Genomic DNA, 14,464 nt, shown 5'->3' with positions numbered 1-14,464 from the left:
ATTTGTACTGTTTAGCAATGCTTTTGTACGAATCAGAACTGGGAGGGTATTTTGGAGGGTAACCTCATTCTATAAACTGTGTCATTAAAACAAAATGTGATCACATCAATCAGTCAAAAGTTCTTCCTCCTATCGTTAACAGTTAATACTGACCACAGTTCTCTGAGTCTGCTGAAAGTTTAGCACTCCTTTCTCCCTCTCTCCACTAGTTACTTTTCTGCCTTCTCTGGACAGGAATCAATCGAGCTGTGAGCACTGTGGTGTACCTGCTTATCCCTGGTCATCTGTCAGGGACATCCTACTTGCCATTTAGCCAGCCTGTCACATTTGTACGGCGGAAAACGGCAAGACAAGCGTTTTAGAGGTGCACTGGAGGGAAGCACTCGGCTGGCGCGAGGTACGCCTCATTTCTCTTCACTACTGCCACTGAGCCATCTGTCCTAACGGCTGGGGGTTGCCAGGAATGGGGGGGTTTGACAGAGACACATGACTCCAACCCCACAGACAAGCATGGGCTCTGACACCATCCCAAATGAGAATAAATGATGGCGCAGTCCAAAAACACCATCTACGCCAGGAGTTACATCTAGGACTTTTCCTGACTTGCTCAGTGTTTGTTTGGGAGGCAGAGACTGTTTGGATCCATTATACCTCATTAGCGGTAAGAAATCGCAGTATCTTTGCCAAAAAGGAGTCTCAAAGGAAGGTTCTGGTGATGAAGAATGACACAGAGCTTTCATTTTAGATCAGCCTCATCAGTTATTCATATCTAGCTTTGTTACGTGGATGATTACAATCATTTGTTCTGTTCCAAGTCAATTAGCCCAACCTGCTCTGCAAATGAACTGTCATGCACAATATCTCAGCCCTCATTTAACCATTAAACATGCGTGTCTATGATGATCGAAAAATAAGTGTACATGCCAGTTTCACTGTGACACAGACCTCAATGCACGCTTAAAGAGTGCATGCCTGAAGGCTTTTGTGTCAAAGCAAAAAAAAATCTTTTAGAACTCCTGCAGGGTTTCTAAATAGAGTATGCTGGAGAAAAACTCAAAGAGTATCTCTCTCCATTTCCAACCAGCACCCTCATCTACCCACTGCCATTAGCCAAGTCAAATAAAATAATGCTGCAGTCCATCGCAATCACAACAAAGCATGGTTCAAACCATTCAGTGACTTGCGAAAAGAAAAGTGCTGTTAGCTTGAAGTAACTTGCTATAAGTTTGAAGGAAGACAGGGAGGAAGATATGCTGGCACATCAAATCCATATATAAAGGTCCAGCTGTCAGCCACATTAATTAATCAATGGGAATTCATCATAGAGCAGCTTTTCAGCTTACAGAGTGAGGCTGTAAATGTTAAACACAGGAGAAAGACAATGCTCAGATTCATTGGCCTGATCTTGATGATATGCGTCTGGCTGAGGCTGACAGCAAAGCTAGCATTAAAGCAATTAACATCAGCTTTACATTTCATTTCACCTCACGACACCCAGTATGTAAACAGCAGGCAGGATTAGGTTTTTGTTCCAGGGAAGAAGAGTACTGAGCCTTCCCTGGTTCACCTCCAAGAGGAGATTATGGTACATCAGGACGCCAGAAGCTGTTAGGAGTCACGCTGGAAGGACTGATCTCAGGGCAGTTTTAAGCAGTTGAAGTTAAGATCTGAGCAAAGATGGCTAAACATTGATCAACATAACAAAGTAGCTTTTAATCAGAATGTCAAACCATACACTGTAGCTCAACGTATGTCATAACGCTGCAGTGTCTAAGAGTATTTGTGCCAACCATGCACCATCCAAATTAGCTTACAGTGCTGCGGTTATAGTAGACGGGCCGGGTACACCAAACCAGCCAAAACAGCAGCCTAGAATTTCCAATAAAACTATTAGAGTAAACTGGCAGTTGGTACAGTCCACCCAGAAATTCAGCAATAAAATGAACTCTGAATATATGAACCAACAATTTGGTGGGATAATGTACCATATCAAAAGCTCTAATGTTAAGAAATAGAAAGAGCTGCACACATCAAAGTGTCTTTCAGGCATTTTCTGGCAATAGGTTTTAATGCCTGTGTGCTCTGCTAAGTCCTCACCAAGATCTAGTCCTTCAAGAACTCCTTGGTCATTCTGTCTAAAGATACACAAAGGCTTGGTGCAATTCTGGATAACCAGTTATTGTGTTTCAAATGTGACGTGGTCAAGCAGGTTTCAGTTTTACAATATCCAGATTATTCTAGCCTTTCTCTCTGGGTAGGCCATATATGTGCTTGTTCAGTCTTTTGACTACTGCAAAGCACTAATGGCTGGTCTTCCTATGCATGTCATCAGGTCCTTGCAACTGATCCAGAAGGCAGCAGCACAGTCTTCAAACTTCTTACATTCCCCCATGTCAGTCCACTGCTGCAGACCCTTCATTGGCTTCCTTTAGCTGCCCACATCAGATTTAAAACCCTGATGTTTGCCTACAAAGCCAAAAAAGAGCAGCCCTTCTGAGCTGTTATAACAGCAACCGACCCCTTATATGAGAGCACCAACTATGATTGTTCTAATATTTAATTAATGGTAATTATCTCAGCACTGTGATACTGTGGTGTCCACTGATACACAGCGATTAAAAAATGCGAGTGAAAATTAATCAAACACTGGACAATTTGCATTTTTATTAGATGAAACAAAACCACATTCAGATACATGGACCCGATCAGATATGAGGGTTTGTTTCATCCATGTATTTGACCTTAATAAGTCCAGCACTAGAAATTATTTCTCAGCCACACTGGTGAATATTCAGCAAGAAGTTGGGAAAAGTTGCTGATGCTTTTCTATTTAAATCATTTGATAGCATATTTACTATCTGAGATTTAATCTGCTTGTTTACCTCACCTCTTGCTCTCTTTCTCTTCCTATGTAGAGCAGGAATAGAGAAATAGCTCCTGCACGTCCACATGTCGTGTGACACAACAAAGCAAATGAGCGCTGATCAGAGCGACAGCAGGAGGCCCAGCTTTTCTGGCACACTCCACTCCCCACTCGCACACACAATATGTGGAGTGTTGACGCACTTTCCTGAAGACAAATGATAAATATGAGAGAGGAGAAAAAGAGAAAGAAGCTCAATAACACTGCTAACTTTCAGTAAAAACCATTTGCAGGGCAATGGAGATAAATGAACAATCCGGACCACAGTCCACCACACACGCTGCTCACTGCTGCTGACAAAATGGCCTCCACCAAGTCCCTAACTCAGTCCACACACACTGTACTGCTGAACTTATGTGTCACACAGAGGCACTAAAGCTCTAACTGCTGTAACACTTCTACCTAAAGCATCCCGAAAGTCCAAAAAGATCTGCTAGTGGTGTACGACTGGAATCGGCCAGGATCGGAATCAGCTGTTTGCTCCTGACACACGATCACCAATTGTGAGCCAGCCAAGTACACATGTGCTGCATTTCTGAATGCTGTGCGTTCATGACCTTGCATATGTTAAGTACTTTTTACACCATTGCAGTAAAAAGTTCTGCAAGCATTTAGGCCATCCACTTTTTTGCAGGGTCAAAAAATTAAATTTACTGTATTTTGACCTTCAGATGTGCAACCAATGACAGTAGGCTGTATTTTGGCATCTTTTTGCTGTACAATATCAAAAACATGTATTCTGTTTTTCAGGTGTTCTTAATACATAAAATAATCAGATAAAATGTTTGAGTTCCTCTGATGGGTGGTTTGCTGCGTTGTGCACTGCAGTAGTTCCGTCTCGTGCAGAGTGGCATGCAATGCTCATCTGCCTCAATAGAGTGAATGCTGCTTTAGGCTCACGCTAGGCCCAGCCTCAGACGCTCCACCCACACATATATGGAGCAACTGATATCTACTGCACCTTAAGCTGGCCACAACCATGAGGATTCTGCCTGCTGCTTTCTAACTGGCTATCGGCACATATATGTGTTCATGCCAGTGTTATGCAAAATTCTCTGTGAATCCTTTCACAGGATTTTTAAATGCTTCGCCTTCAATGAACCATTACTTTTGTACTATATTCTAAACTATGGTTTGACCAAAATGTGTACAATAGCAAAACTGTCTAATTATGCTCTCTCTCTCTCTCTCTCTCTCTCTCTCTCTCTCTCTCTCTCTCTCTCTCTCTATATATATATATATATATATATATATATATATATATATATATATCACTTGAAAAGATTATAACAGATTTTCAGTCTGGCAGTAAATGCTGGGGAAAATGCAAATGAAGCAAAGAAACTCTGGTAAATGACCCTTTAATAGTCAGTAAAATGGACGAGCTTGCCCAGATAAAAGATGATATTGCAGCAGTTTGGCAAAAATGTGGTTTCCAAACAAATGAATGTGGAGAACAAACGGATGTTAACAGCGTTGCATGGAGTCAGAACGCAGAATATAGTTATTATTATTTATAGGCTAATTACATTACTTTCAGGGTAAATGCAAGCTAATGTAAGTCAAAGCTCTTGCATATGTGGTACTTCATTGTGCTGCTGAATTTCACCATGATCACAGTAATACTGCAGATGATAATCATTTGTCTAAATTTACATTATCGTCCAAGCTTATCATCACATATTTAAAAGTATCAACACTATTCGTTGAAGAAGTTAACAGTAACTGAGACATCCTCGAGTTATTGGTATATTACATGTGACTCATAGCCCCCTTTTAAAAGTCACCTACCCCTACATGCCACACAAAAACAACAATTTGTGGTTGGATATTTTGCATGTTAGTGAAATGGCCCTTTCCTGTCAAAGTAGATTATTCCTGGCCATGTTAAAAGACAAAAAGCACAAGACTCTCTGATGATGAGAAGGTTGGTGTGGAAGACTAGACATAAAACCAGCCTATGAGTTTTATTTCAGTGCATTTATTTAGCCTATAAAGAAGAAGCTTTAGGTAAAAAGTAAGCAATATTGTTGTTGCTTGTTGCTTTTAAATGAAAAAAAAAAAAATCACAGATACAGATCAGAATCAGAATCAACAATAAAGTTTTATGACTGGTGCACTGCACCCCTAATATCTGAAAAAAATGAGAGGCCCTTTCTCTTCATCTTTTCATGAGGCTGACACACAGCTGGACTCAATCTGCATGCACAGCCTGTGGACCCAATTATTGCTGAGAAAAGCTGAAGTGCATGAAATGTCCTTTCAGAATGTCAAAACAACAACAAAAAATTTGGCAGTCAAAGCTGCCAAAACATAGCTCCTTTTAGAACTGAGGCGCGTTCATGAAACTACTAAAATTGACAGCAAACTCAATACTATTAATGTTCAGGGTCACATAGCTCGGCGTCACATGCGTTTTCCTCAGGCCCCTGAGATAGTGTAAGCAGGAACTCTATCCTGATGCAGAGTCTTGTTTAAATATCTCACACATGGAGAGAAAACTGAAGCCCTGCTGTGAATCTGCACGACTGGCTCCAACTGGATCAAGTACTTGGGCAGAAGTTTTAAGCTGCCCTTTAACACGGATTCAAGACCATCTCTCATCTCTTCAGCTCCTAACCTCAACAGTTAGAAGAGCAAACAAAAAACTGAACTTAAACCTAAAAAGCAACATCAGCACACTCAAATGAAAGGTGGTCTTCTCAACAGAGAGCATGTGGAGTACCTGGTCAGAGTCGAGTCAGCATTGGGCAATTAGCAAGGGCTCCAGCGCCTCGGGTCGATTTCAGACCAGGCTCAAGCCCTACTCGTCTGACATCCTTAAAGGTCTGCCCTTTTAAGCTTGCATCACGTTGCAGCGTTGGTCAATACAAACTCAATGGGAATACTTTTTCTAGCTCTAGATCTCTGCTTTAATCACCTCTTGTTTGCCCTTGCCTCCATGGATTCATGCAAAACACATCAATGACACATTAATATACATCAGGCTACACTGCACATCGATTGGGGTTTAATTGGGGAACTAAATGAAGATTTTATTGCCTCTTTTCATCTTTCATAGGAGCACTCATTCATTTTTTTCTCTGCGGATATCATTCATTATAGAGTGGAGGGCGGAGACATTTGAGAAAAGGAGCTGGCTGCTGTGATGCACCTGTAAGCAAGTACAATAGTTACCTTGAGCATGCATAAACTCTTCATTAACCCTGTCACAGCAGAGCATGTCAGAGAAATGTAAGAAAAAGAAACACATCAATAACCAGTCAAGTGCACACTTAAATGAAGCCACTTGACAGCGGTTCTATAATTAAACAAAAAACTATTCTTCTGAACAGACTTTACTTATTTGCAGTTTGTCGGACTGTGAATAAGTATAACAGTGTTCATTCTGCAGTAGGGAAGGGCACAGGTAACAACGTAGTGGACTAGTAAAATACTACTCGAAATCTGCAAACAGATTTTGTGTTGTCTATGACCAAGCAGAAAGAAAAAGTAAAAATCCCAAAACGTGTCTCACCTGAATCGCTAAGATACAAATGGTAGCATTGCTGGGCCTTTTTCCTACTGCCAGAGAGTTTTGTAGGTTGCACTGCTTAACGAAGCGAAGAGGTTTTATTGGAAGGGACCATTTGATTGACATGCAAAAATCACAGACAGTTATTTATATGTGATTTTTTTTTTTCATTGTAGTTCATTGTGTTGACAAAAACTACAGAGCAAGAAAGGGAAACATACTCAAAAGAAAGTACAGAAAAGCAAAAATGAAAGCCATAACACACACACTTAAAGGCAATGCAAAAACAGATTAATGGAGCATGGTTTCATTAAAAGGAACATGAACATGGATGTACACACGCTTTTTATTCTACTTATGTCACAAATAAACAAATTAAAAGAGGGTCTGCACTTTTTTCATTTACATATGATACATTTACAAAAAATAATATCATGGAATTCAAAAGGAGGCATCATATTACTTATTAAACACAACCATCCATCTTAATGTTTCATGCTGTGCAGGAGCTGGTAGTTGTCAAAACGATGCTACAACAAAAACAGCCACACATGAAACAAAGCGGTTTGTAGCTAGATTTCTGTAAGAAACTCTGTTTACAATGTGTTCTTGCTGGGAAACAAGATTTGGTTTTGAATTGGTTTTGAAAGACAGGATGCTGTGAAAACTTCAGCATTTTGCTACTAAAAGCTCATTGTTGAGCTCACTGGTGTTACGGTGTTTAGAGCAGGCAAATGATTGCTACTAGTGTCTCACTAACATTTAGTTAGACTAACATTTAATTTGTCAAACCTGGGGTAATATTTCAATCTGGGTTACTGTATATGAAGCGCTTGACTTCTAAACTGCCATATAACAAACAAAAAGAAGCACAGTAATGTTTGTGTTATAATATTTATAGGAATAAATCTCAATCTAAACTTCATGCACAAGTCAAAACCATGCAACACTTTCTGGGTAACGGATTTTTCTCATTTTGTTTACGTTTGCATACTCAACCACAAAATTACTTGAGATCACTAATTTGCAGTGCAGCTGTTTTCATGGTGGTGGTGTTTACAAGTTGAATCATCAAAAAATGATGTTGTAACTTTTGTTTTCAATGGTCAGCTAAAATCCTAATGACCAACCTCACAACGCAAGTGCAACACTGAGGGGAACCCAAACCATGTTAATATAAGGCCACTGTCTGATGAAAGGCTCAGTGCTTCAATCTGAAATTTGATCTCTCCACTAATGGATAATTCAACCTCCGATATAAGCACAGAGAAATGGAGAATTCATATCTATGTGAAGTGGCCTAGTCTCATAGCATTGGTACTGATCCTTGAAATGGGTAGTGTTTTACACTCCACTGTTTTGATGAATAAAATAATGGGAAAGTATAGACGTTTGAGATAATACAAGGAGATTTCAAACAGTACAAAGATAGTTTCAGTAACTTCTACAAATTAGCATGAACCCTGAACAGGTGTCGGTCACAATATGACTCTGTGGGCACTAGCTTATACCTAATTTAGGCAGGGAAGTAGAAACACCTCCATCCTGCAAGAAATATCAGAAAAAAATCAGTGTCTTCTTCTGAACAAATGAAAATGACATTCCACAGAAATAACAGCAAACATCTCCTCCAATATCTGCTTTTGCAGAACACAGCAAACTTTGTGTTTCTGAATCAAAGGACTTGGCAAACAGCTCTGTTGTTAAGGGAAATACCTGAGAGGTGGATATGTGGTAGCACAAAACGGGCAGATCTTGTGCTGTCAGAAAAGCAGTTTTGGATATCACTGTCCCATTGTGTGGGTCAGAACCAATCAGAGTCCATTCCATTCAATTCCACTGGAGCCAAACTGGAGGACTCCCAAGCAGGAGTGAAACTGGTATCCAAGATGGCCGGAATCAAGACTAGCCTTATATAGTCCCAGCTTACCTTCAGCTCAGTCAGCAACGTGCTGTAAACATGTCATAAACAATGCATGATGTGGCTGAACTGCGTACAAATGCTTCTTTATCAAATTTACAACACATGCACACATGCTGTGCTGAGGGATCTTACACTGAATTATGATTAGGCCTATTCTCACATCTTTGAACCATCGTATATTAAAATGTGTCTCATTTGATTGATTGAACAATGACAGATGAATCACCTGTTTGCATACATCACCAAAGTACAGACTAAAACATGTGCCTTGGACAACTTCTGTGTGCAAAGTCCAGCAGAGTAGCAAAGCTCAGGGCCTCTTTGCTATTACAGCATTTGGCCATGGTGGTGGACAGTTTCCATGTTACTACAGTACATTATAGAGTGGCTTCATGGTCTCCTTTGGTGACTCTAACTGTGACATGACTCTTTATATAGCCACTAAAATGATCTCAGGATTAGGCGGCTGTGGCGCGCAAACGACCTTGAACAGAGGCAGAGCAAAGACATTCTGACACATTGCTGTCATCAGGCCTGTGCTTTGTGCTAAAGGTTTAAAGAGAAAAATGGCAAAAAATCAGCCTGGATTGTGTAGTTTAACAACAGCGTGTACCTAGGGGTGGGAGATATAACGATACTTATCATTATTGTGATCAATTACAACACAATATACTTACAGTAGACTGACCAGCTGCATGTTTCATTACAAACGAAGAGTCCTGTTTAACTGGATTTAGTGCAGTCCAAATCATGTAGTCATACTTTAGCTGTGGCTGATGGTTCTTTTTCCAGCTTATCAAACCTGAGAAACACTAGACATCATGATGCCTATCATGCGACATGTCATGATACTATGTTTTTGCGGTATCGCTCAGCCTTATGTTGATGCAAATAGTAAGAATCTTAACAAAAGTGTAAACTGCCACCATCAGCACCTGAGTGACAGAGCATAATGCAGCTCTGGTTTAAAGGTGTGTTTGAAGTTTGAGAGACACGTGGGACGTGGCTTATCACTACCTGGCAGGAAACAGCCATCTGTTGCTCCATCAGTGCAGCTCAACCAGAGAAAAATCCCTGACTGGGGAAACAAAACGGCACGCAACAGGGGGGTAGAAGCAGAGTTGGTGTATGCAAGCCCTTTAAAAGAAGAAGAAGAAGAAGAAGCTGAAGAAGAAGAAGAAGACACCCTGAGCTCCTGACAGTTTGGAGCCACGTCATATTGAAGCCCCGCTCCTGACAGCGTGAAGAGCATTACCGTTTTGTCTCATTGACCCTCCAGTCAGACTGTAATGAGGAACGAATGAAGTCGTCGCTGGTTCCTCTTGTCACTAAACTGCAGCCATGACTGACTGAGCCCCCCTCCTCACACTCACACTCAGAGTAAACACTACGGAGCCGACGTCACCTACGTGCCCACCACACCAAACAGCTTCACGCAACTCTCTCACACACTTTTGGAAACGCCGGACCTTTAAATCGGCTCCACGACGAGCAAACGGACAGAGAGAGCGAGGCGCTCTCAAAACAACAACAACCAGCGTCCTGAGTTTAAACCACCGTTAGTGCTACATCAGTGTTCGTCAGCGCTACGAGGTTAGCTAGCTAGGACCGAGACCACCGAGACCACTCAAAACTGCATCAAAGCGCTTTAAGACTTTCAGAAACCCCACTTTTACGTCTTTGCAGCAACCGTGACTGAAAGGCCATTGCTGCAAAACACTGCGTGGCCTCAGCAGGACTTAGCATGTGGACTCACCGACCGAGCTGGAGCCCGTCCCCGAACCGAGCAGGAGGTACCAGACCCACATCCTTCACGCTTTTTTCCGGCCTGCCCCTCAGCTTCCCCGCGCTGTGGGCCAACAACCGGGGTGACTTTAAAGTTCCTCGACTTCCACTAAATGTCTCGGCTATGCACGGGTTCTCTCTCTCTTTTTTTCTTTCCCCCTGCAGGGCAAAGTTTTCTGACTTGCAGGGAGGTTGGGCTCTTCCACTGGGACAGACAGTCGTGTGTGGAGTAGGGTTTTTTCCACCCGTATTCTGACAAGCCCCGCCTCCGTCGCCAGGATTGGCTGGTAGTTCGTGTGCATGAAGTAGCCAATCAAGGCGCTGCTTATGATAATAAACTACTGACCAATCCTAAAGCCGTAAGAGGGAAACTACTAGCCAATCCTGTCGCAGGATAAAGAAACTTCTAGCCAATCTTAGAGCAAGATGGGGACATTACCTTCCAGTCGTAGCGCAGGAGGAGGACTTTGTCGGAATACGGGTGTGGAAAAAATAAAATGCCATGAGCTTGAGTGGGTATCATGTTCACAGAGAGAGAGAGAGAGAGAGAGAGAGAGAGGGGCGGAGACTAGTGCCGGGAAAATAAGAATGGGACCCCACATCTACACACTCCAGACTGATCACAGCAGTCGAGAAAATATGATTCAGCTTTATAAAGATCTGTGTTTAGGCTTTAAAGTTTCATACTCTGCACAATGCGTGGTCACAAGCTACAGGTTGTCGGAAAAAGTTTGCACACCTTTCTCAGTTAGCAGCAATATTTCTGCATGAATAGCCTCCTAAAATGTGACCTAGGCCCATATTAAAGGGGAACTCCACCGATTTTTAAAAATTTACATACTACAGACACATTCAGAGTGGTTTGGTGTGAAATGCTTCGTTCTAGAGAAACTAACCAAGTCAGAATTGTTCACAGTGGTGGTGATAGGAACCAGACAAATGAAGTGTTTAAAACCTCTAAAAACCTCCCCCACAGAAAGCTATTAAAATTAAAATGGTTACGAATACTCAGCCTGATGTCTGAGACTTTTTTTATGGTAGTTTTGTGATTAAATTTTGGCCTAAAATGTATTTTAATCCATTTGTGGCAGAGGAATACATAAAGGGTGTTGTAAGGCAAAATAGTTCCCAAAGAAAACTTATTTGGCCATCATCAACATTACGTATAAAACTCAGAAGACATGTGTAGGTTCACTGGTGGTTTTGGATAGTAAATAAAGTGGCTATATATGTGCTGTAGACAATGTGACTCCTGGTTCCTATCAACACCACTGTACAGAAATCAGAGTCAGCAAGTTTCTCTACAATCCATTTCACATCAGACCTCTCTGAATGACTTATTATCTCTGAATGATCTCTTATTATAATTCTGTCTTATTATACCACTGAATCATGCAGAGATTTTGAAAACTTGGTGGAATTCTTCTTTAGTAAACCTCTGAGTACAAGTGCTCATCTAGGATGAGATTAATAAATAAAGACTAACCGCACAGATGTCATATTACAGTGCCATGTCTTTATAAATATAAATGCTTTCAAGACTAGTATAGATGTATGTGACTGCACAATGTTAACACGCATAGCATTTATGTCATTTACATGAAAACAAATACTTTAACCAGGGGCGCAATTAGGATCTTATGGACCCCAGGGCAAAAAAGGGCCCCCCATACAGTTACCTTCAATGAATAAAAAACCCAATGTGATTTGATTGTTTACTTGCTATTGTTATGTCTCAAACAAGTTGATGCTTTCAAACCATGCCACTCGACCCGCTAGCATCTAATGTTATTCTATATTATACTATACTATGCACTATGTTTACATCAGACAATCTATTGACAGTTTAGTCATAAGTAATACATAATGTTACAGGTTGTGAGGGATCCATTTGAAATTTGTTTACAATTAAGAGGGGGATAAATACACTTCAGGGCTTTCTGGCCAACTGGTGAGGTATGTTGTTAAGAAAGTGGATCTTTCTGGGAGTCATGGGTGTACAACTGTTTCTGAGGGGCCCAGTAAAGATTTTAAGGGGCTTGATTGCTATGATCCCCCCTGCAACATGGACCCCAGTGCAACTGCCCCTCCTGCATCCCCAGCAGCTATGCCACTGGCTTTAACTGCTTTGTAAGAACACATAATCACCTCATTACCTTATGTGTCACTAACAAAACTCATCTGCATTACAAAAAATGATATCTTAACAAGTGAAAACATCTTTAACGTAGTCAAAATATCTAATATATCTCATTATGAGATTGTTATAAGAATATGGTATGATTATTTGGTTTATTTGTGGACTGTTTTATTTGTTTTTAAGTAATTTTATCTCATGAAAATGTCTGATTCCATTGGCAAAACATTTTACTTGTTTTAAGCATTATTTCTTGAAATATGCAAAATTATCTTCTCAAAACAAGTAAAATGATCTGCCAATGGAATAAGACACTTTTACTGAATACAGTTACAAGTAAAGAATATATAGAAACAGGCTGAATAATCTGAATAATATTATTACAACAATCTCATAATGAGAAATATTAGATGTATTAACTAATTAAGATGTATTCAGTTGCTAAGATGTCTTTTTTTTCCAGTGTATTGACTGTGTTTCCTTACTATAAGTGTTCCTTTTACTGTTTATATGGCATTGACAACTGGCATGGACTCTAGGGCAAATACAACGTACCTAGAAAAGCAATAAGTTCAGTGCTATATGCCAACAGTGAATCAATGAATAATATATGACAGCAGTGAGCCTGTTACGTGTTTGACGAGCAGTGAGGACTCACACCTGACCCTCAACTTGGGAAATGCAGTTTTTTGGCAGTGCTGCATCAACATTGTTGTCATGCAGCAGTCCATGTGATGAGAGAGACACTCTTAAATATGTGCTGCTCTAGCTCTTGACTAATGAAACACCATGCTGTTCTAGTTTTTGGCCATGTCATACGGTTGTGCATTAGTGTAGCGTGAATGTGTCACACTGTGTGACACTCAAACCAAACCAAATTCTCTAGTCATGCTTGAAATAAAGGGAATATTATTTTATCTTGCAAAAACTTTTTTGTTTTTATCTCCTAATGCAGCTGTGTGACCTCAGACAGCCTTGAATCATATAAAAGCTTCCTTTTGATAATGCAACATACCCACAGGCATACAATCAAGAGCAGTCACAGACACCTCCGTCTTCCTGAAGGAATTCAGCATCAGCAGGCTTATCAAGCCATGACCTGATGCCATAAATCTCCTCCACTCAAAAATCTACCTTTTTTTCCTGCTTGCTCGTTGAATCAGAATAAGCCTTCACATTTAAAGAGGGCTCTTAAAAGTGTCGCAGTGGGGTTGCAGGGTCCTGCATACAAGCAATAATAAATAAATAAATAAATGCACTTTGCTTTTGAATGGTTTCTTTGAATTCTTTGGCGGGTGAAGGACTGTTGGTACACCAACATGGCAGTGATAAGAATAATATTTAATGAGTGTCGCATTAACTCATTCACAATTGACTCTCATTTTGTGGCTGCAAAGGTGCAGTTCAAGTTCCTTCAGTGTGCTCCAAAAGAATGAGCTTATACACCAAAGGCCTGCAGGTTTTCTTGTCAGTGCCACACAGCACACTTCACTAAGGTACTCCAAGTTTTAATTAAACAAGATATTGAATAAAACTGAACCTTGGAGACCTTTGGACACATTTAACAATATGTCTTGTTATTTCTGTTTTCAGTGTGAATCAGAAATCCAATGTTCTCAATATATTATGAACATAGGCTAGGCCACATAATAATTAATTACAGTAATAACTACTCATAATGCGTGTAATGACTCATGAAGTCTTATTTTGACAGAGATAAATGGACTCAATCAAAAACTGAAGTTTTGGAAAAAGAACACTTCTAAAAATCCTCATCCTAACTAATATGTTCCTGCTTTTGCCAAATGTACTCAGTGACAGATTTTCATCCATGAAAAATAAATAAAAAATAAATGGCACTAGGGTTTAATCCTTAAAATCCCAGGTTTATTACATACTACAGATGATTGTTCAGTAAGTACAGTAAAGTTTGGGCCTGCTGATGGGGGCTATTAAGGGTTAATTAAATAAGTATAAGATGGACTGATGGACTCCAGTGGGTTATGAACTGAAAGTTTGGCCTGCATTAACAATGACCGAATCTAAAAACCTATAAATTTCATTTAAAGTGCTGTTTTCATTTGGAACAATTTTAGAAATTTGGATCTTTAAAAAAAATATTAACAGTTGATGTGTCATGGAAAAAACATTGTCATTTCTCTAATAAAAGTGGTTTTATTC

At 40.2% G+C, this 14,464-nt stretch overlaps 1 protein-coding gene across 1 annotated transcript in view; it reads right to left on the bottom strand.

Moving 5' to 3' along the window:
• ldlrad3 (low density lipoprotein receptor class A domain containing 3) overlaps positions 1–10,704 on the bottom strand; it is a 103,003-nt gene extending 92,299 nt beyond the window's left edge. The window contains exon 1 of the mRNA XM_036575931.1: positions 10,118–10,704. Coding sequence (XP_036431824.1) covers positions 10,118–10,169 — 52 coding nt within the window. The 5' untranslated portion in view covers positions 10,170–10,704. The remainder of the gene's footprint in view (positions 1–10,117) is intronic.
• Positions 10,705–14,464: the final 3,760 nt, after the last annotated feature.

Source organism: Colossoma macropomum, unplaced genomic scaffold (assembly GCF_904425465.1).
Source record: "Colossoma macropomum unplaced genomic scaffold, Colossoma_macropomum, whole genome shotgun sequence".
In the NCBI taxonomy this organism is placed as follows: domain Eukaryota; kingdom Metazoa; phylum Chordata; class Actinopteri; order Characiformes; family Serrasalmidae; genus Colossoma; species Colossoma macropomum.
This window is presented reverse-complemented; position numbering and strand designations above follow the sequence as displayed.